This window comes from Puntigrus tetrazona, chromosome 20 (assembly GCF_018831695.1).
Source record: "Puntigrus tetrazona isolate hp1 chromosome 20, ASM1883169v1, whole genome shotgun sequence".
NCBI lineage: Eukaryota > Metazoa > Chordata > Actinopteri > Cypriniformes > Cyprinidae > Puntigrus > Puntigrus tetrazona.
This window is the reverse complement of record NC_056718.1, coordinates 9,002,578-9,025,318: the sequence shown is the minus strand read 5'-3', so window position 1 is coordinate 9,025,318 and position 22,741 is coordinate 9,002,578. Positions and strand designations below refer to the sequence as shown.

Here is a 22,741-nt window from a genome sequence, read left to right as displayed (position 1 = left end):
GGAGGGAAGGAGGAGGAAAAACACATTTTTCTGTCTCCTTTAGTTGTTTAGAGGTGAAAACAGACATAAGTCAGAGAAGAAGAATTACAGATTGAATAACCAACCTTGCAAGGCCTCATTCAAAGAGTGACTTGTGATATTTTTCAGAGACAGAAATGATAGAATATGCCATAAAGAAATGTACCATCACCCCTCCAACCTCCTGGCCTTATAAGTCAGTAACGTTCTGCTTAGATATGTCTGTTCAGGAGTATCTATAAGCAGCCATTGCTATCTAAACTGCTTTCCTGTGATGTAAGTTTTCATAATGTACCTCTCAACAGTGAAGGGGATTGCTTTTAAACATTTACTGTTTGACCCAAAATCTCTAGACTTCAGACAGCCCCGTCGTTTAAAGACTGATATGGCGCACACGGCTGAAAAAAAAAAAACACTTTCTGGATCTGGCAAGCTTTAATCTGATTGGCTCCGCACAATAAGGGTACACAGGTGTTTTATCAGTCCACCTGGAAATTAAGTCGTGTTTACAAAAGTGCTAGAGTTTTTGAGCATAAAAGAGATACGGGAAATCTCTCCAGGATATTTATAGTTTGAGTATTAAGTAACAAGCCTATGTATTTGTCTTTTTTTTCAATTAAATATATTCTACTAATGAAAGTCCCACATATGTGGTGTCGTTTTCAACACACTAGAATACCTATGAGAAGAATATGTAAAGTGATGTGTGAGAAAACAAAAATCAAGGTAAATATTATTTGTGAGTATTTTTATTGTCATTTCCAATCAATAATAAATCGATCAATCAATCAATCAATCAATCAATCAATCAATCAATCAATCCATATATTTAAATGCACACTGACTTACAAAAAATGGTATTATAAAAAGCTATTTTATATTTTAATTTTGTTTTTAAATAAATCGATAGCTTATTAAGCAAAAGACGCTCAAAGGTGACGATAAATTATTTTGACGAAAATGTATTCCAAATAAATGCTGTATTTTTAAACTCTCCATTCATCGAGAGGATCACAGTTTCTAATAAATAAATGGCAAAAAAATAAGCAGCGCGACTATTTTCACCTTCAGAAATAATGAGAGAAAAAATGATAAAAAAATGATAAAACCTTGAGAACCAAATCAGCATATTAGAATGATTTCTGAAGGATCACATGAATGAATAGCATTTTTATATATATATATATATATATATATATATATATATATATATATATATATATATATATATACACACACACACACACACACACACACAAAGCACAAAACAGAAAAGGACGCCAGAGAGCAGAGGACAAAACTGCCCAAGCAACCATCGGCGTCACTGAACAGAAGCTGAATCGAGTGTAAATGTAAAGCAGCCAGCTCAACAGAGATCAGCTTAGAGCTTTGCTGCAGTAAAATGCCCCGCCGCTTTTGAAGTCTACAGATCTGTGCTGTCAAGCCGTCCACGAGCACATTCTTTACACTGTTTAAAGTCAATACTCGACCATATGAACCTGAACCTGAACCTGAACCTGAACCGTGAGAGAATTTGTAAGTTAACGTGTGTGTTTTGTTGTAAATCACAGAGAGCTCCATTCGCGGCGTGTCACCGTGAGGTGGATTGATGTATAAAGAGCAGAGGAGCGGCTGAACTTATCACGCACACAGAGAGTCGATCATGAATACAGACGGGACCGATCCGTGGCAATTATGATCAACAAAATGTGCTTTTCACATCGTGCTGTACGTGTCCGAATATGTGCATGCGTGTGAATGGCTGGAAATAACTCTCAACCCTTTAACCTTCATACTCCTCAGCCACCGTTATCTCATTAATGAGTTTAGCATGATTTATCACCCTTCCTCCTCGCATCTCTCTCCGTTTTTCTCCTTTCGGTGCTCTCATCCCATGCATCCTGTCCTCCTCTCAACCGCGCTGTCATCATCTTCTCTCTTTTTAACTTTTCTCTTCCGTAATCCATAATTTGGTGTTTGTGATTCCTGTTCGTTTGCTTCTTCAGACTTTCTCGGTTAAGCTCTCAAAAACAGATCTGAGGAGGTAGAGACGCTCTTCAAACTAAAATACTCTGTGGGTTGTACGAACGACCGGTCAGATGATCAGAAAGAAAGAAAAATTATAAACGGACGAATAACAGCTGCAAAAAATAAAACATTTTATATGTACACGTTTATTAATATTATTTTATTTATATGTGTGTATGTGGTCTTGCAATGTCATTTTTTATATTGTTATATAATATATTCATGAATATATAATATATAAATAATGCATAAACGCAATATATAAATATATAACGTGAAAATATACTTTAATAAATAATAATAAAAATACACAGTACACAGGCATATACAATGCAAATAAAAACTTGTTTTGGATGCGATTAATCGTTTGACAGCACTATAAAAAACATACCTGGTAAAATAAAATACAATTTAATTTCCTTATTTATGTTAATACATAACTTATATACTGTAACAAGCAATTATTTATAACAATCAACCACCATCGATGTTTTTTTGCTTGATTTTCATTTGCAGTGCTAATGTGCCAGACTAACAGCGCTGTGGGACTTTCTAGCCACAGCATGCCTAAAAACCTTCAGGTAGTTTCACGCTCGGATACACACACACACACACACACACACACACACACACACTCAAATAACAGCAGACTAGAGTTGTCAAGATACAAAAAATATTATATTAGGCATAGGTACTAATTACGCTAACAGGCAGGTACCAATTGAGTTAGCACTCCATACTACCGGTACTACAGATAAAATCCAACCTGGTTTCATAAAAACATGTACCACGTTTAAATATCCAAGCAAATTGTTTTGAAATCAGACCGTGATATACATTTGTGTGTAAAGGAACAAAAGGTGTCAGAGTTTTACTGCCTCTAGTGTTCATCTCTTTTGGAAACTGCAGTGATATGTACTCGTGCACCCAGGTACGTTTATGCCAGGTAGATGAAATCATATTGCTTTTACATTAGTATTGACTCATCCCAACAGTCCCGTGACTTTTTGATCTCCCTATCACAGAGAAATACGCGTGCCTCAAACGCAACATGAAATAGCATGATTAAAGTTATTCTACACGTTCCATGTCACCGTGTAGGAGTCCGATCATTATATTAAAACACGCGCTTGGCGGTGGAGTGTGCGCCCGTATTTAATCATCTCAGTGTGGGAGCTAGACAAGGAGACACGGTGTCATTATTCCCATCAACCAGCCCTGACTCGGCCTGCCCGCCCCCCAACCCCCCCAAACCTGCTGTTGCAACGCGGCCAGGTATCCACTAATTAGCAGCTGCCATAGCAATGATGAGTGTTCCAGGTCTTTGATTAGAGAGAAAGAGCGAGAGAAACTACACAACTATATAGCAACTGGGCCTGAGAGAGGGGTAATTAGTAAGGAGAGAACTGAGTTTAATCAAAAATGCCACCGGTGCCAGCACACACACACACACACACACGCACAAACACACCCACTCACCCACACACACTCGATCAAGGGTGGACAAGCTAGCGGGTGGGCAGCCAAAATGACTCCTCTGAGAGCGGGATTGGAAAGGAACTTCAGAAATGAGCCGCCCATAGACGCCTCTGGGAAAAAGAAGCATATGGGCAGGAAAAGAGAGAGAGAGAGAGACACTAGGTACAGAGACTAATAACTCTTGACAGCGCAAAACGGACTTGAAATGCCGTGCGAATGAAGAATTTAATCTCGTGCTATTAGTGCCAACTTACTTTTCGGTAGCAGCAGGAGATCCGTGACTCTTCTTAGTGATATATATTCTCACAATATGACAAATGTGTATTTTTTAATCTGTTAATCCATTCAAACTAATTACAAACAGTATTATTAAATTCATTTTATAATGTGCATATTTATCTATACTGCAGAGACGCACATCAATTAGTTTAACAAGAGGAGTGTGTGCACAGCACAGACACACACACACACACACACACACACACACACACACACATACTCAGAAAGCAGTTTACTTAATTTTATTTTATTTTATTTTATTAACCACACCTCATCAATGCGTTCTATTCACGTAGATCTACTTTTTTAGTATTATTTATTATTGTTCTGTTAATCCATTCAAACAAATTACAAATAGTATTATTAAATTAACTTCATAATAAGCATATTTATCTATACTGCAGTGACATACATCAATTACTTCAACAAGACTTTAATATATATATATATATATATATATATATATATATATATATATATATATATATATATATATATATATGAATCAGAGAACATTTTATTTTATTCATCAACCACACCACATTAATGCATTCTGTCCACATGGATCTACTTTGTTATTATTATTTTTTTATTTTTTTTTATAAAGAACACTTCATTTTACCAGCCATCACTTCATGTTCCTTCTCCACACAGACACACACACACACACACACACACACACACACACTAGCTCACTTATTCTGTCTAATGATATTAGAGTAAGTGGAACAGATATAGTCATTTACATCAACAGCTGCTTTTTGCATGCATTAGACCACTTTATTGGATGGGTCAGATCTCATTTCCATGCAAATCAGTGGCACAGAATCAAAGATGACTCTCCCTGCATACTATTTGTGACTTATGAAACTATATATGAAGACTGTATCTGGAAACCAAATTGGACATCTTGGGAACATTAGATACGAGAGAGGCTGGAGTCATTCTAGAAATCGTACAGTGCACAAATCGTCTATCAGCATTCGTAAAATGTGTTTTAAGGGGGTAAATTTCTAGAATTTCTAGAACACATTCGCTTATAGTCTAAGTCGGGATTACATGATTCATTTGGGAAGAAAACAATCTCATAAAGCATTGCGACATGCTCAGTGGATGAAAAAGAAATCGCTAAATCTATCCGAGATGGCAAGCTTAAAATTATTTAGAAAATTATTTTGACTATTTGCAATTCGTTTAACACAAAAAATTGCTAAATGGTTAAACGTAGTTAACGATAGTGAAAAAGGGGGGAAGCAGGAGAGTAGCCACATTAGGATGCAGCCAATCAAATCAAATGCTCAGTTGTTTGCTAACTAGGGCATACCGAATCATTCACTTGGGAGTTTCCAGTTCAGTCAGGACACTTCCTCTGAAGGTGGTTGCTCATGTAGGCAGTAGATAGCAAGACGGCTCACTTGGGTTTGAAAGCGAGCCGAGCAACCGTCACTGAGATGAATGGGAATGCTAATGAATAGCTTTCTTTAAGTATTATAGGCTTTCCTGGTGTAAACAGGCCTGCAGTCCTAACCGAGGAAGAGTTTGGAGGTGGCAGTGGGCTGGAGGACTTCCTTCTGCTCTGGTCTCCCTCTTTGTGGGAGAGTTAATAATACGAGTGGCTGGTCTTGGCAGGCCTTCAGACAGCAGGACAACAATACGATTAGCCGAGTCACAGTACCGCACACGGCCGTCCACTGAGTCACCGTAATGAAATCAGGAAGCAGCTCCTCTTCATCAGAGGAGGGCCTGGAGGAGAGAGCCAATGCCAAGGAGGAAAAGAGTGAAGGAGGGAGGGGAGGACAGGCAGATGAAGCTGGAACAACCACACAAAGAGGACGGCGAGGAAAGCTGCTGAATCCTAAAGAGGCTGGCCAGAGCTTTCTGTCTCACTTTCTTCTTCTTCCTCTGGTTTGTTCATCCTTTGTCTTTAGAGTAAAATGTTACAGTCGCAGTCTACATTTATAGGCTATAAGCCTGCAATCAAATGTATACAGTCAGGACCGTATATATTTGGACACTGACACAATGTTCATAAGTTTGGCTCTGTACGCCACCAGAAAAGAATTAAGAAATTGAAGTTTCTTTAAGCTCTGATGCAAGGGGTTGAACAAAAATATAATTTACAACCATTTGTACACACAGATGCACACCAGTAATGCTTTTTCGTGTAAGTAATGTTTATAAAATTGACTTAAATGTCCTAATTAGAACTATGGCCTAATCCTGTCTATGAAACGAGGCCATAATCATAAATAAAAGATTCATTTTTGATATTTTGTTTAGAATCCTTTGCAGTCAATGACTGCCATAAGTCTGGAACTCATGGGCATCAACATATATCTCAAGTATATTACATCATTATTCCAACAATCTAATTCATTTAATGATTATGATGATTATTCTTGTAGTAATCTTTATATTTATGTTTTTTAGTTTTAGTTTTCTTCACTAATCATTGTAACACATTGGTAACATCTATCGTGTTTTAAAATATTTATACTCAGATTGTTATTTCGAAACTACGGAGCCCTACACGCAACAAAGAAATAGATGTCTTCATCAAAAATTAAGAATACGTTGCCACAAATAATTGGTTTGCGTCTACATTTAATTTATTCGTTCTCTCTCGTTTTATAAAAGTTCAATTGCAGCCATGATATACTTTATTCCATGTGTCATAGTTACGTGAAAGAAAACTTAAAAACAGTTTTAAAAATGCCAAACAGATTCCTCTGGAGGTCTTAGATGTTTGTACTCTATTATATGCCTTCTGCAAATAGGATGAAGATAGAAAGATAAAGGAACAAAACAACACAAAAACCCCCAAAAATGATCTTTTTGAAGTCCTTCGCACCGCAACGCACTGCAATGATCCGCGATTTTGATGTTGTTTTATTCGGAGGTTAGGCTGACTTTTTAAATTGCTCTGATGGCATTCAAACTTTTTTTGCACAATGCTGAAAATTCAGCTTTAGCAGGAAAAAAAAAGAAGACATGAAAGCGGAATGAAAACGAAAGAAAGGAGAGAAAAAGAAAGAGGTAAGGATATGAAGTATAGGTTTGTCTGAAGCAGTAGACAGCACATCCAAAGTCTAATGACTTACAGCACAGCCACTATTTGACAAGGTCCAGGCATCTTACCTTATAAACCATCAACAACCCAGAGTGCAGTTCTCGCTCTACCCTACATTACTCCATAACATCTCTAAAGCCTGGAAGAACCACTGCAAACAGTAATAGAGAGGACAGAGCATCAGTCGGGCTCACTGCATTGGCTCAGGGTCTGAATTGAACATCATTGAAAATACAGTTTTTGTTCTGAAGAAAAAATAAACGCACAAAACAAAAGGATGAGTAAATTTTTTTTTAAATATATTTATTTATTTCCAAATTTAAACTAATTAATATTTTTTTGTGAACTATTCCATTAAGCTAAGCATTTCTAGAGGGCAGCTTAAAATTGTTTAACCCCATTAGTAAAATCCTGAAAATTACGAAAATTAATGAAGAGCGCATTTGCTACCAAAAAGGTTCGGTTTCACAGGTGGTAACAAATACGCAGTGCAGACGTCTGACATGTGATAAAATGTCATTGCTGTACTATATTCAGAGTTAAACCAACAACATGATAAATGTTGTAACGATGCAGCTGTTATCTGATAATTAAACACACACACACACACTGAGACAGATACACACTCACGAAAGAGAGTAAAAGGTCATGGTGCTAATAGATCAGACGAATCAATGACGGATTAAAACCTTGTCATGTAGGTCACCCCTTGGCGCCATGACAACAGAACACGCTGTGCTCACATAGTAACCTCTCATTTATCACCGGCACTCATCAGTAAAACACAGAACCCTGAGCAACACTGCCTATATATATATAATCATCTTTATCAGCTCTAAATGTACTTTAAAGGTTTTTAATACCCTAACTGACATGGGCAAGGACAGATAAGGACGCTATATATATATGTTTATTATTAGTGATACCATAGTTAACATAGAACATTAAGAATGGACATGTTGTTCATGTATATTACACACATAAAAATATGCATAGATATACCAGGTTCCTATTACTTCACTTTATTTGCACTTAGTCAAGCCTGTTGACATTTTCACTCTACAGGGCAGCTCACTTCTTTTCGTGCAAAATTATTATTATTGGGTATGTTGGTTTGCTTCACTGTGCCCACATTCTATTTTAATGCAGCTAAATTCTCAATAAAACGTTTTTCGATAGCACGTGTGACTTTTGGCACTGAACTTCACGAAGAACATTCTAACCGGAGCTACTTCTCTAATTTATGTCTTTGCGGTTCACGCAGGTATGTGTTACTCCACCAGGCTACTGTAGTGATGACCCCCACCAGGCTACCGTAGACAAAAAATAAGCGCGTTATTCAGGATAAGACAAAAACATGGTTTGATAGATGATTTCATGATGTACAGATACTGAACACATACGCAGAGAGAGAGAGAGAGAGAGAGAGAGAGGTTTGCGCGGACAGTACCAACGAATCTCAGAGGAACTAAATATTGTTTGGGCAAAAGTTTCTGAAGTCACCATGTTGGCAACACTGACAGCATCTCCGTCCATTTCTCCAACTACTGGATAGGTCACGGATCAAACAGATGTGTTAATTCTGACATCCCCCATATATATATATATATATATATATATATATATATATATATAAACACTGTGAAAAAATGGTCCAAGCTGGTTTCAAACCAAAAGAGCTCAATGGCACTTCACAACAAGAAAGAAAGTGGCAAATCAATAACTGTAAAAGTGAACTCTCTTTCAAACTCTTAGGCATACGTGATCCGGTCTGATACTTCATAAATAAGCATCATTCTCTCTGTTTATAACTAGCTCAGGTGTGATTCACTAGCTGTTATTGCCATTTCCTCTCCATCAAGATGGCGCAAGACCCTGCAGACGGGTCTTGTAAAGCTACGGTCGTTCTATTCTAAGAAGTCTGTTCAATTAGGCTTCTCTGATTTCCCCGGAGAGCGCTCCTCTCTTTAAAACGCATCATTAACACAGGCTTACCTCTCCCAAAGGATGGTCTCACCCCCACCCGGCCCGAGCCTGCTTACAGCAACCGCACACTAACACACACAAACCGGCTTTCGCCATCGACCCAAACTTTTGAGGCCTTGATGAGGGCCTCTTGAAGAGACTACAAACAAAATATCCACAAACAGAATCGTATATCCGCTTTGATTTCTGATTTCTGTGAAATAACTGATACTTTTTTCGTTTTAAAGCCTGCACACATTTCACCCGGTCGCAGACAGATGATGTGGTGCAATTACATGAAAGATTAAATTTTTTGGTAACACTTTATTTTAAGGTGTCATCATGCAAAGTAATTACCTAATTAGGTAGCCATCGTACTTACATAAAAAGTACTTATCGTGTGCATTTAAAGAGACTGTACATAAAGTTTAGACAAGTTTATGATAAACAGGATGTTATTGTCCGTTGGTGTGAAAGATAATATAGTTATCGTTTATAGTTATAGTTCTAAGTGTGAACAGGTCTTTAGTATGATTCAAATCGCTAATTCAAGAACGTCTAGTATAATGAATCCATTTCCACACCTGTGTTTCTTGTTGCAATTAGCTCTCCCACTTTTTACTAATGCCCGCTGTTTTAAAGCACTTGCCACTGATCAATACATCGATGAAAGGAAAAGTAAAAAATGTCAACTAGATATAAGCTACAACCCATCTCCAAAGTAATGAAAACCCCCAAATGTCCTTTTTGTAGATGAAACAAACAGAAACCAGGTTAGGCATCTGAGGATTTGTATTTATGGCTCAGACACTTGCTTCAAAGGATCATGGGTAGTGACAGGACACAATCCCACCCCCCGACTCCCAAGCACTCCCCCAACTCACCCCCGACTTCTCATCGAAGATCTTGATCCCTCCAAAGGACACAGTGAGAAAAACTTTCTGTTTGTGTTCTCCTTTAGACCGCGCAGAGGCTGCGATTCCCTGCAGACAAGAAGATGAAAACAGAAACATGAGGAAAAAAAAAAAGAAACGAAGATAAAACAGAAACAGAGCGGAGAACGGCAGCTTTCGCTACTTGCTGCAATCCTTGGGGAGAATTAGCTGTTATGTAAAGAAATCTCTTTTTTTCAGCCGTTTCGGGCTTGGAGGTTCTGATATGTGCTTGGTCGGAGTGACTGGGGACATCCGATATACTCTGCCATTACACCATTCTGCTGATCTTTCTCTTCTGACGGTCATTCAGAAGTAGAAATATCAAACTATCCCCACTCGAAATGATGCGTGCAGCCCCCTCCAGTTCTTCTACTCTTCTTGTTCCCCAAAGCGCCACGCAGAAACTCATCTATGCAGAATGTTTATGCAGAACACACAAGAAAACACGCTGCTCATGCGGTCACAAAACTGTCATTTACATCGACAAACTAAAGGAAAAATGTCTGTAGGTGTCCCCATATCCCCTCCTCGCCCAATACAACTTAATAATGAACATAACAAAATTGTATTAAAGCGTGAGCAAACATTTCGGCGCGGTTCATTATTAATTTCTTTACTTTATGTGTATGCATCCTCGAAAAATAAAACAACGTATACTTATATAAACCACTGTTTCAGAGCAAGAATTCTTTGGTATTATTGCTGACACTTTAAGTAGCTATGTACATGTACAGTTATCAAATAAAATACAGTTTAAACCAAAGTCACTCAAATGAAATAAAAAACAAACTAATACACATTCAAAATGGCACATAACTGTTGGAAATGCAACTTATTTGTCTCTATAAGAGAAAGACAAACAAGAGAGAGAGGAATAGAACTAAGCCATTATCTCGTAAACATTTAAGCCTTTTGCATTATAGCTATAAGCCAGAACACAGTTGCTATGTCAAGTGAAGCGAAGATGACCCATCCAGGGCACCGTAGGACCTACCCACCAGGCACCCGATGTCTATGTGATGTCAGATAGACGTTGCATTTCAGTTGAAAATGAAAATCAGGGTCAACGTCAGTATTTGACGTCAATTTGACGTTGACTTAAAGTTGCATTTTGGTTACACAACCTAAAAACAACGAAAATCAACGTCAGCTGACGTCTGTATTGGACATCATTTTACATTGGATTTTTGGTCACCCGATGTCGCAACCAAAATATAACCTGCTGGGTAATCACTAACTGAATAACAGGTTTTTTTATAGTCTTGTACAGTTTAAATTCATTCATTGCCGTTCAAATTCAATCATTTTTGTACAATGCGCCAGGGGTAGCACTCTGAAGTGCTCGTAGTGACCCGACACAAGGCATTGCAAATATAATATTAATTACGTTTACTATTAACACTAAATAAAATTATTTAACTACAAATAAGTAGTATAATAATAACACAGTTTTGGAATTTTAATAAACCAAATAGCAATGCATTTCATTTTGAAATACACGGACATGTGTATTTGTCCTGTTCACCCACACACAATTCACACCGGACACAATTAAGAGGGGTAGAACGAATGCAAAGCGCCATCGTTCTGCTGCAAATGAGCGATAGAGCAGCTGAGAGCTGTATGAAGAAAAGCGAAAAATAAAAAAAAAGTGCCACCCCAGATGGTTGTGCGCCGCCTCTGCCAGAATCAGGCACTGTGATGAGAAGATATCACACTTCAGACCAAACGTACAAAAAAAAAGTTGATTTTTCATGAACCGCTTATCAAGTCGGATTTGCAAAATTTGTAAAACTGCGCGATTAACCAAAAGCCAAAAATTGTTTTAAAATAAAGTTGGCTTTGCGTATCCGAACCATTCCAAGGTGCGCGTTTGGGCATTTCTCCAAACAGCTGGAGCGCTCAGGTCTTCCAGGGACATCATCAGTCCGTGCCAATCAGATGAGCCTGTTTCTTGATCTTCCTTCCGAGTGCGCAGGGAGCATCATCCGTCAGTCATATGATGTATGTTAGCACACCATTAGCGCATCCATATGTGCTGGCGGGATGATGAACGAGCCGGCGCTGGAGGATCGCGGGCGAAAAGAGCACAAGCTCTGACATTTCAAGACACAGAAGCTGGAGTGCGCGCTTAAGTGCTGCTGGAGCGAAGAAAAGATGCAGATGCGAAATATAAGAAGCGCATCTCTTTTTGCAGTCCGCCGTACCTTCGCCTGTAGGAGAAGCTGGACAGATGATTAAGGAAGTTTTTATAGCGCTCCGTGGGGCTGATTATCAAGGGAGGTTGGGATTATACGAAAAGACTCAAGTCAAACTGTTGTTTAAACTCTTCTCACTGACAGCGTGATGAAGGGAGAGACATAAAAAGCGTGAGAGAGGAATAAGAGATTATAAATGACACCGTGGGACTCATTTGTTTGCTAAGGAGTGGACGACTGTGGGAATATGAGTATAGATTATGTGTCTGGATGAGTGAGAGGTAAACAGCTCTGATCAATAACAGTCTGGACATTCCAATCAGACCAACATGCAAATAAGACGGCAAAATCACCCTCTCTCTCAGACGCACCGGGAAAGCAATCTGAGCGCTGGTGCATAGGGTGCCGTTTATAGCGAACATGCAATAAGAAGCTGATTTTCGGGGGCATCGATACAATGTGTATCAATGTCGTTTTACGTGTTTTAGGGGCGTGCGTGAATGCACAAATATACACCCCACACATACACGCACAACCCGCATACACGTGGCAGTGTGACCCCCGGTGGTCACATGGCTTATTACCCAATCTAATGGGTCTCCATGTTCTATGCAGCTAATGAATAGAGGATTGCTAAAAACCTTTATTTTAGTTTATTTATTTTTAGCATTTTTAAAAACTAACAAAGCTATTACTTAATTGTTTTTTTGTGCGCCTGGACTTACCAAAAGGGATATTTAATATTGATCTCAATCAGTATTTTTAATAAAAGTGTAAAATACATGCATAAATAAGCAATAAATAAATAAATGTATACACCTTACCACAAAATTATCATGATTATTTTTACAATTATAATCTGGATTATGTATTCAGGTTTCCAAACTTTAGTACTTGTAATTATAATTATGTAAATAATTATTACATAATTACCTATTCAAAAAATAACAGCAACAATTTGCAAGCATAAAAAAACTAACAAAAAAAAGAAAATATTCTTCTTTCCCTTTAACGTTTGCCTTTCTAAATTCACATTTTCGTTTTATATGTAATGCAGAATCTCCCAAACTTTTTTTTAGGCAAACCTCTTTCACATAATACATTTATTTGGACTTATTTTATTTTAAGTTAAACATCAAGTAACACATTTGCATGTTTGCAGTTCTCTGACATCGGTTAAGTGTCATTTATTTATTTACCATATTACGTTTGTATGATTTAATTATTAGCTTTTCGTTCATCTCATGAACCTCAGTTTGGGAAGCCTTGACGTAATGTTTAATGCACTTTATGTCTTTAATAACAGTAAATGGACAACGTGTTCAGTCTGTTTGTATTTTTATATCAGTATAATACAAGATTATCCAATTACGGTCAATGCGTTTATCAAAGTATATTGATTATATTGCCGAAAATGTGTAATGTAACGGATTGCGTCACAAACTCAACTCAATTTTTGTCATGTAATCTGGAATCAGTTACAGTAACCAGATATAAAAAAGCATACACACACCTTGAGTTTCATCATTGAGTCCTGACAGAGTTTGTCTCCTCTTGCGGCAGTGACCTCATCTATCCCGATGAGCTTGGCCTTGTAGCGAACACCATCCCCCTTAAAACGCTTTATCAGAGCTGCTTCACTGCGGTCCTGCCCTGGAGAAAGAAAAAAGAGAGCGAGATAGATGAAGCATACAGTCATTTGATGAATTTTGCATATCTTCAGCACATCTCCTCCTCCTTCTATCCACTATCATCTCAAAATGCCATTACTTTTCCTGCGATCAGCACAATCTGGACCTTGCAGCTGACAAAAATACTAAGCGATATTCTAATAACCTGTTTTTATCCCAGCCCACATCCTCATATTTCTAACTCTGTGTTCTGTTTGAGCAGTTCGATCTTTAATCTCCGTCTAGTTGTTGAGGTCCAGCTGAAGTTTGTCTGCATGAGCCTGCGGAGTTGTTCAAAGCCGGGGGGTTTAAAATCAACCCAGAGCTTTGAAAACCCTTCACTAACCCCCAGATGCCCTATGTTCGGTGCCACATATACAGCTCAGAATGAAGGTCAAGACTGCTGCATGTGTGTGGCTGTAATTGCAAGTATGTCAGGCCCGAGGCATGATAGGGAAAGGTTGGTTTCTAAGTAACAACGCTGTGTCCAGGTCTGGTGTGAGGCGATAGGAGGGATGAAAGATGAATATTTTTTTTGCGCTCTCACATCAAAGTGGACGTCTATCGGCCAATCATGGCTTAGAAAGATCAAGTGGTTCCTCCCATACCTTCATCGCAAAGCCTATAACTGGATAACTGGACTGGCCAATCGATGAGCCTCCAAGGATGTAGACCAATTAACTGGCTCCCGCTCAGTGAAGCAAAGACAAACAGACCCAATTAGGTCTGAGCCTGCAGTTTGATCAGTGGACAAAGGCAAATAGACACTTGCCAGGACACACATATACTCACTTAGGCTTAATTGATAGCATATACGAGATGAAGGTTGAAAGGAAAACACGTTTAGCAATCAAAAAATTATCAGGAAGACAGGCAGATCTTTCGACAGCAACCCACCAACCACCATACCCACCCCCTCTGTATATCTGTCTCTTATTATCAGCTTGGCATTTCTCTCTCTTGCACATTCACTCTTAGCTCTTGTACTGCTGGGTATCAGTAATATCTTATGCTGACCTTACTACATTCTTCTCCATGTTCTCCATTGTTGCAACGCCCTCTGAGAAGGAGGGGTCAAGGATTAAAATACTCGAACAAGGGGATGCACCGGTGTTGGGGAATCTATTAAAACTAGCTAGCTAAGCAACAAGCCAATCATAACTTAAAGGACCGCAATTGACCCTTCACAGGTGATCTGACCAATCAAAATGCAGAATTTGCCATTTTTGTTCAACAAGCAAATGAGCCAGGTGAATAATTTAAAACGAGGTGACTTAAATTCGTAAAATGGTGTATTTTACACCTTTTCGTAGTTGTAACAAGATATCTTCTGATGTTCATTCATGTTTATTTTGAACAAGAATAGAGGAAGAGATGATTGGTTTATGTTCTGGTTAAACTAAGGTGCTACAGGCACGGTATTTATTGTTTGAATTTCTTAACAAATGACAAAATTCGAAAGCTGAAACTTTGTATTGTGAGAGGGCCATGAGTCACCATGTCCCAAACGACTCAAAATGATAAAACACAAAATTTGAGCGAAAGCGCTTGGCTGCTTCAAAACAGTCCCATTATAATTCAAAACTTATGCTGCCTTCACGTGCTGTTGGAAACTTGATATTCTTCACTTCGAGTGATTTGTTTTCAAAAAAAGAATAAAATGCTGATGATTTTGTCAAATACATGAATATTTCACTGTTTATAATTCATACAACATGCTTAAAATGATTGTTCATATATATATATATATATATATATATATATATATATATATATATATATATATATATATAACTAAGCTCTACTTAAACAACAAGATAAGGTGATGTTGAAAAAAAAAAACGAATGAAGAATAGCATTGACAGTAATTCATGTCCAAATTCTGATTAGGAAACACATTCACGATAATTCTGATACAACTTAAAGGTTGAACGTTCAAGGTCCAGAACCTAAAGTGCAATGTGAGTGCAGGCCAGCGAGGGACAACTGCGCTCAGGCTTAGTTCAAGGCAACTATGTCAACAATGTAAAAAAAATTGGTTGAGCCAACTTAAAATTTTAGGGCAACCAGCTTCAGCTGATTTTTTATTTTTGAGTTACGCTGAACCCCCATTTTTGGACTTACAGCTGAAAATGACCTACCTAACTTCAAACGGTTATAGTTCAATTTACCTTTGAAGTAATAAGAATAAGAGAAAGGAATAAGAGAGAATTAGCTTTGTGTGTCAGATACATTCTCTGATTAGCAGACACACTGATTGCTGGACATTCAGTCAGTAATCTCAGGCTGATGTGCGCTCATAGACATTGTAATCTAATATATAGCTGGCGATATAGTAAATAATCACATTCTAATGGCTGTTCATATACACTCATTCACACTGATAGTCATCGCACAATACAGCCATCACACGCTGATTATCAGTCATATAAATGGTAATCATGTAAAGACAGCTACATTTGACACAATACATGTTGCATATGAAAAAATGTTGAATATGAAGAAACGATGAGATGTAAACAAAGGAATAACAATCTATATTACGTTATTGTTTAGTTGGACTTTATAGGATGTTGTTCACTGGACCCTTACCTTTCTAACTAAACCGGCATTAACAGCAGTGGCTGCGTTCGTGGCTCGCTACTACGATGTAACTGGTTTGCACTGCATAATTTTGTTGCATGTTGCATGTTGCATATGTTTTGATGCATACTACTTAGCAAAATTTAAATAACAATTTAGCAAATACATTCCTTATAAGCTTTCAACTGAAAAACAGCGATCTATCGCCGAGGCTTGATGATTTATAGTTTGTCGAGATTCATTTTGTGCGTTTCATTTAATCTATTTGTAAACATTGTGCAAACGAAGAGCGTTTCAGTGCGAGTACGTCAGATTAACATCCCATGCTAGGTGACTCTGATTCGAATACACCTTGGAGCAGAGAGAGTAGGACTCGTTGGTGCCATGACCCGGAAGAAGGAAAGGATCAGGTAGGTGAGTGCAATGGAGGCCAGACGAGACATCTACAGGTAAACCTTACTCTCACGGCCTCAAGAGGTACACTAAAAACTGACGCTGGAGGCTGTAGTCTTTTGTGTCCTTGTTAGCGCATCTGCTTCCTATGCCAGATGATGTTAATTTGAAGCATGTTTGGAGTGGTGCGAAGATCTCTCCCACACGGCCTGTAGCAAAGTACAGACATTTGAGATTCTAAATGACAATTCTGGCCAAAACCTGAGGTAATTTACACAAGAAACATGCGGAGAAGCACTCAGCAATTTGTGCGTATGGCATACCAAATATGCACATACAGTATGAGATGCCCTGCCTCCTTCTAATAGAATCCACTGACAATCTGTGGTGTATTATGGGCTGTCCTGCTAGTCACCAAGCAACTGCACAATCATTAATCTATAGGAGTGGTGAAGAAAATTGCTCCGGGCTTCTAGTGCAACATATATCAATAACGCTGACACAATGTGACATGCTAAAGTAAGAGATGAGCTATAATGAATAGCGGTCTCTGTCCTTCACATGCATAACACATACATTAGGCAGCTGACGAAGAGGAGAGTGTGATTCATGAAAGTTGATGAATTAACAACTCCTCGAAGGTCACCGCGCGCATGATGGAAGGAACTCACACATCTTTTTATTTCATTCAATAAACGGCCTCAAAAGTTATCCTGAAGCCCACTGACACTCATTATATAGATACAGACAATTCTTCAGAAATCTCGTCTTCTGCACCCTACAAAATTAAGAATGCTATTTGGGTTTGGATCGATATGAAGGTGAGAACTATTCCTTTAACCTATGCACTGACTCTAACTCTGACAGTTTGCGGAGAGCTCTGGAAAGCTGATAACTTTCAGCTGTCCCTCAGCGGCAGGAATGAGAAGGATAAACACTCATTTATTTCCCCCAGTTCAGACCGCTGCACCTGCAATGCCGCTTATTATTACTGCCTACCTCAGGGACTGAACTTTGGCGGTAAAGAACTGACCGTACGAGTGTGTGGGTGGGTATATCTGTGTCAGAAGGCTGCCAACAATACTGTCCAAGTAGAGATGTCTTGAAATGAGCTCCAGCTCTCTACCCTGCAGGGCTCCAAAGTCCTCATTCAGGCTGAGGACAGCTTGCGGATTCTTGGAGAGAAGTCTGGATATCTTCCACTTCCATGGCTCTTCAAAATGAGGGAACTCTGGCAGCCAGCTACAGTGAGCTGTTGACATTAGGTCTAATTGAAGGAGGGCACAGGAGCTTGAACTGCTATGTGAGGTTTCAACTGGAATCCCAACAACTAGAAATCCCAGAAACCGGAGCACAATTCAGAATCAGCTTTACTCGCCAGGTGTGTGCAAACACCAGAGGAATTTGTATCATTTTCAAAGAAAATGACTGGAGACACGTTCAGAAAGAACACTCTAAGACTAGAAATAAATACATAATATGTTATTGTTATGTTCTACATATATTTTCTATATATATATTGTCTGATTTTTATCCTAAAAAAATTTAAGAAAAGAAGAATAAGACAAAGAAGAAACACAAAACATTTTCCCAGAACTAAACTGTAAAAGATCTAGGGAATGAAGCAATGATCCATAGAGAATGAAATAATGAAGTAACACATCAGAAACTGGCCGATGAATCATAAGCGCAATTTGGTAAATTAGCAATAAAAAAACCCCATTAAAATATAATGTGGTGCAGACCAAAATATAGAGCAAACCTTACACATGATCTGTGATATGTATATTAAATAAATGCATAGGGCTAGCAAAAAAAAACTCACTGTCTAATAAAAGAAGCAATCTAGGATAGGATAGAATACTAAAACTCACTAATCACTAGGCCATGACTGACCCTAAACCAGGTTAAACTAAACTTAACTAAATTAAGCTAATCTACACGACTACCTCATAGTCTCTCTCTGTCTCTCTCTCTCTCACACACACACACACACACACACACACACACACACACACACACACACACTTACTTTATTACTACTGGGCTGGCATCTCCCTGTGGCATTGTGTCAATGCCAGAAACCACACATTGCCTAATGACTCCCTACAAGACTTTTCATTTTCTTACAACACAGCTCCAGTCTTTATTGAATTAAAGCTGCTGCTGCCGACTTTAAAGTCCCTCCCGCTCTTCTCTCTCTCTCTCTCTGCATCTTCCTATTATTTTCTTCATGCTCTCTGTTTCTCATGCCTTTCATCTTTATGTTTTCTTTCTCTGTTTCTTTTCTTCTGCATCAAAAAGAGATCAATATAAATCCACACAAAGCACTGGTTCGTCAGTACGCAAGTCAATCCTAAAATAGAATTAAAAATTAAATATTGTAACTTTACCACTTTCCACGGTATTGTTGGTATTGAGTAAGAAAATAACTTGATAAGAAAATATATATATAATAATAAGCCCTCCGTGGTTAAATATGAACGCAAAGTTCGGCCTAAATAAATAAATGCGCAAAAATTATTATATATTCATGCCGTGACAAAAATTTTTTAATTGAAAGCTACATTTTCTTGTCTTATTTTTTTTATTATTATTTCTATGTATTTTAAACAATGGATGCTATTTAGTTAATTAATTAATTAATTAAATCAATTTAATCCTGCACTGTAATGAATAAGTATAGCTTTTTTCGAATCAGTTTTTATCACATTGTGATAAATGCTACGGTGCTAGTAGGATTTAGACTGTTTGGTGTTGTAAACCCCTTTTTGTGTGATTTATTTATCCTTCAAGATGAAAATGGAAATTAATTAATGTTCCTTCTGAGACCAGAAGCGATAGTCGTGTTGTCGTTTGAAGTTGCTTAAAAATGTTGAGTTCGTTAGACTTCAAAGAATCGCGGAGTTTCAAGCCTCGGTCGAATTTAAATCTGATAGATCTTAAATCCCCTCAAGTGAGATGCAGTCGAGAGACAACACCAGAAGCCGTGCGTGCGGATACACACGTGCGCTTACAACGTGTCTGAAAATGTTGTTGATGTAGGTCACTGCTGACAAAAGCACTAAAAGCGGACACTTTAAGCACACGGGGTTCGTTTGCTGTTCTCTCAACACGTATGACATGAAACTGACTTCCTCGAACGTAAACCTGACTGCAGCTTCATCTATCGATCCACTCTAAAGACCTTGTTCATGCTCTCTCTTCTTAAGAGCGAGAAGAAAGGCAGAAATAAAGAAGCTTCTGCTAATCTTATTAGATTGATGGGTAAGAAAACATCAAAGTGTGCGAGATATCCATCAGCGAGCATGTGAGTGCATCTAATCAGCCTTCTCTAGAATGGACAAAATGGGCCAGTTCTCCACGGGGCGCACTGTATTCACACAAGAACCAAATTTAGACGTTCGCCGTGCATGTTTGTGCTGTACATGTGACAGCCTGCTTTCTGAAAATATCACCACGGTATTAACAATATTAGTTGCTATTAGTTGTCGTATAATGAAGTGGGAGATTTTACGTTGATGCAAATTTTAATTCCATGGTACTAAAAAGGTTACGCTCTTCATTTACTATGGTATTATCATATAACCATGAACATAGCCTTGTGACTGTACTGTATGTTCAAAAATCCATTTAAAAACAGGTGATGGAGATTTACCACTAATCAAAGAACTGGCTTTACTGTTAAGATCACTTAAATATATGTGCAATAAATAGCTTAGCCCTAATTAGATATTAATAAGATATTATAAGATGCTATATTACTACTAGTAATAATAATAATAATTAGTAATATTAATTAATGATGATTAAGACTATTGTTATTGTTGTTTTTACAACAACTACTACTTTTACTATTAGTATTTTATTGGATTTAATGTATTATTGCAATTATTATTATACATTTTTTTAGCATTTAACGTTAATATAACATTATTAGTAGCCTTAAATAATATAATAATAATAACATAATTATTGTTTTTTATTAAGTTAAATGTATTACTGTAATTGATATAATTAATAAATTAGTATTTCATAGTAATATAATAATATTATTATTTGTACTTAATTTAATATGTATAGTTATTATATTATTATTAAACATTAGATTAATAACAACAGCATATCATTAGTGTAGAAATATTGTAAATAAAAGTGCAAAATATATTGAATACATATATTTATTCATTAAATTTTTTTTTTTTTTTACTTCAATGTACGGCAACATTGTCCGGTAAAACTTGACAAACATATGTAGAAAACTAAAACACTGTATTTTTTAAAATGTTCTTTGTTCAAAAAATCCCTGGAAATGCTCTGGAAATACCTTTACATACCACAAATGTATTTATTTTAGACAACATAATGTAGTCCTTATACTGTTTAGATTTTTTTTTTTGTTAATGCAAATAAAAAGAATTATAAGTTTGTGTCTGTGATTATTTGGAGGTCTGATTCATTTGTCATTTTATACAGTCATAAGTTTCTCTGCAGCGTTCCTGACCCCTGTGGAGAGAATCCACACAAATCAATTCAGAAGGACAGACGGCAGAGACAGAGAGGTCCCATAAACCCCAGACTGTCAGATCACATCCACTGAAAACTATCATCAGTCGTCCTGGACGATACGCGTTTCATCGTACATCTCTAACAGACAAAATAAGAGCAAATATCAGGCCTCGACCTGAGCTAACTCAATACACGCGTCAGCACGACAGATATATGCTCATCACACCGAGACAAGTACAAGACAGACAGGACAGAAAGAGGTTTTTTTAATGTATTATTATTATTATTATTTTCTTAAACATGATCAGATCACATCCATGTACGAGTCTATCTTTAGAGCCAGTTATTTTAGTAAACTGGATGAACCAGTTCGTTAAAATGGAGTGAAATCTCTGAAACGCCTCAGATCTACAAGCTACTGAATGAAAACTCAGCTATAGACGTGTCTGCAATTATCAAAAGACCTCAAAAGAAGCTAATATCCAGTAGTATGTGATTCCACTCATTCAGCTCTCCAGTTACTGCAACAGAACTCTGATCGGAGAACAGTAGGGTTCCTGCAGCTTGTGCAACAGAATCAGAGTTTGCGTTACAACTTCAAACTACTGTTTTCTATCAGGTTTCCTCAACATTCTCCTCTCTCCTGTTGGCCAGACAGACAGGCAGCCACGCCCCTGAACTCCAGCTATTGGATGAATCTTTTTAAATCATTTTAAATCATACATGCCTCTAAATAAATTTCTGTAGCACCTTACCTTGAGTTCAATAAGTGATCCTGGCACATATTTGTTTCATAGATATAGGCGCATATTGCATATTGGGTTTTATTATTATGTTACTTCAGGTATATATTGTGGTGGTTTATAATTCAAATGTTCAAGTGTCGCTTAAAAAATAATGCTCTAAGCCAACCCTAAACCTATGTCGTGCTATTTTAGTGGATTTTAGCTGTTTTGTTGAACCGTCAATTTACGGTGTTCGAACTATAGATATCGCGCGCCCTACTGAGCAAACGTATTGCGTTACAAAACTCACGCACATGAAACTTATATGTGACGCTAACGTTTACAAATCTCTCAATGTTAAAACATAATATTCTTCAAGTAATTAAGCAAAAATTTGGCTTTATAAATTGAAACTGTGGACTGTCAAATCGTATTTTGTGTGAAAAGGAATAAAATCTGTGATTGGTCAAAAGTAAAGTTTATAGGCTATACTTTTCAACCACAAAAGCTCCGTCTTGCACTTACACACGATGTAACACAGAAGTACTGACCTACTGTTTAGAAAGAAAGCCTAAGGCCTTTACAAAAACTATGTTGGACAATTTTGAAGTTGGAGGAGAAAATAAGATACACCACCTTAGCTTTTTGAACTGGAGTACACCGACGAAGAACTAACCATGTGTGTCTTTTACACTGTGATTACGTACAAAAAATGACGAATCGATTTCCTAGAAAAAAACCCTTATTCCTTGGCTAGGATTGTGGAGAGCCATTGGGACCTTCGATCCGTTGGGCGCCATTGCAGTCCATTACGTGGAGTAAAATCCTGCAATGTTTTCCTCGACTGAGGAAAGTAAGACATGAACATGGATGCCATGGAGGTGAGAAC

At 37.6% G+C, this 22,741-nt stretch overlaps 1 protein-coding gene across 1 annotated transcript in view; it reads right to left on the bottom strand.

Annotated features, from left to right (window-relative positions):
• dab1a (DAB adaptor protein 1a) overlaps positions 1–22,741 on the bottom strand; it is a 315,151-nt gene that overhangs the window by 40,379 nt on the left and 252,031 nt on the right. The window contains 2 exon segments of the mRNA XM_043219597.1: positions 9,724–9,822; positions 13,486–13,625. Coding sequence (XP_043075532.1) covers positions 9,724–9,822; positions 13,486–13,625 — 239 coding nt within the window.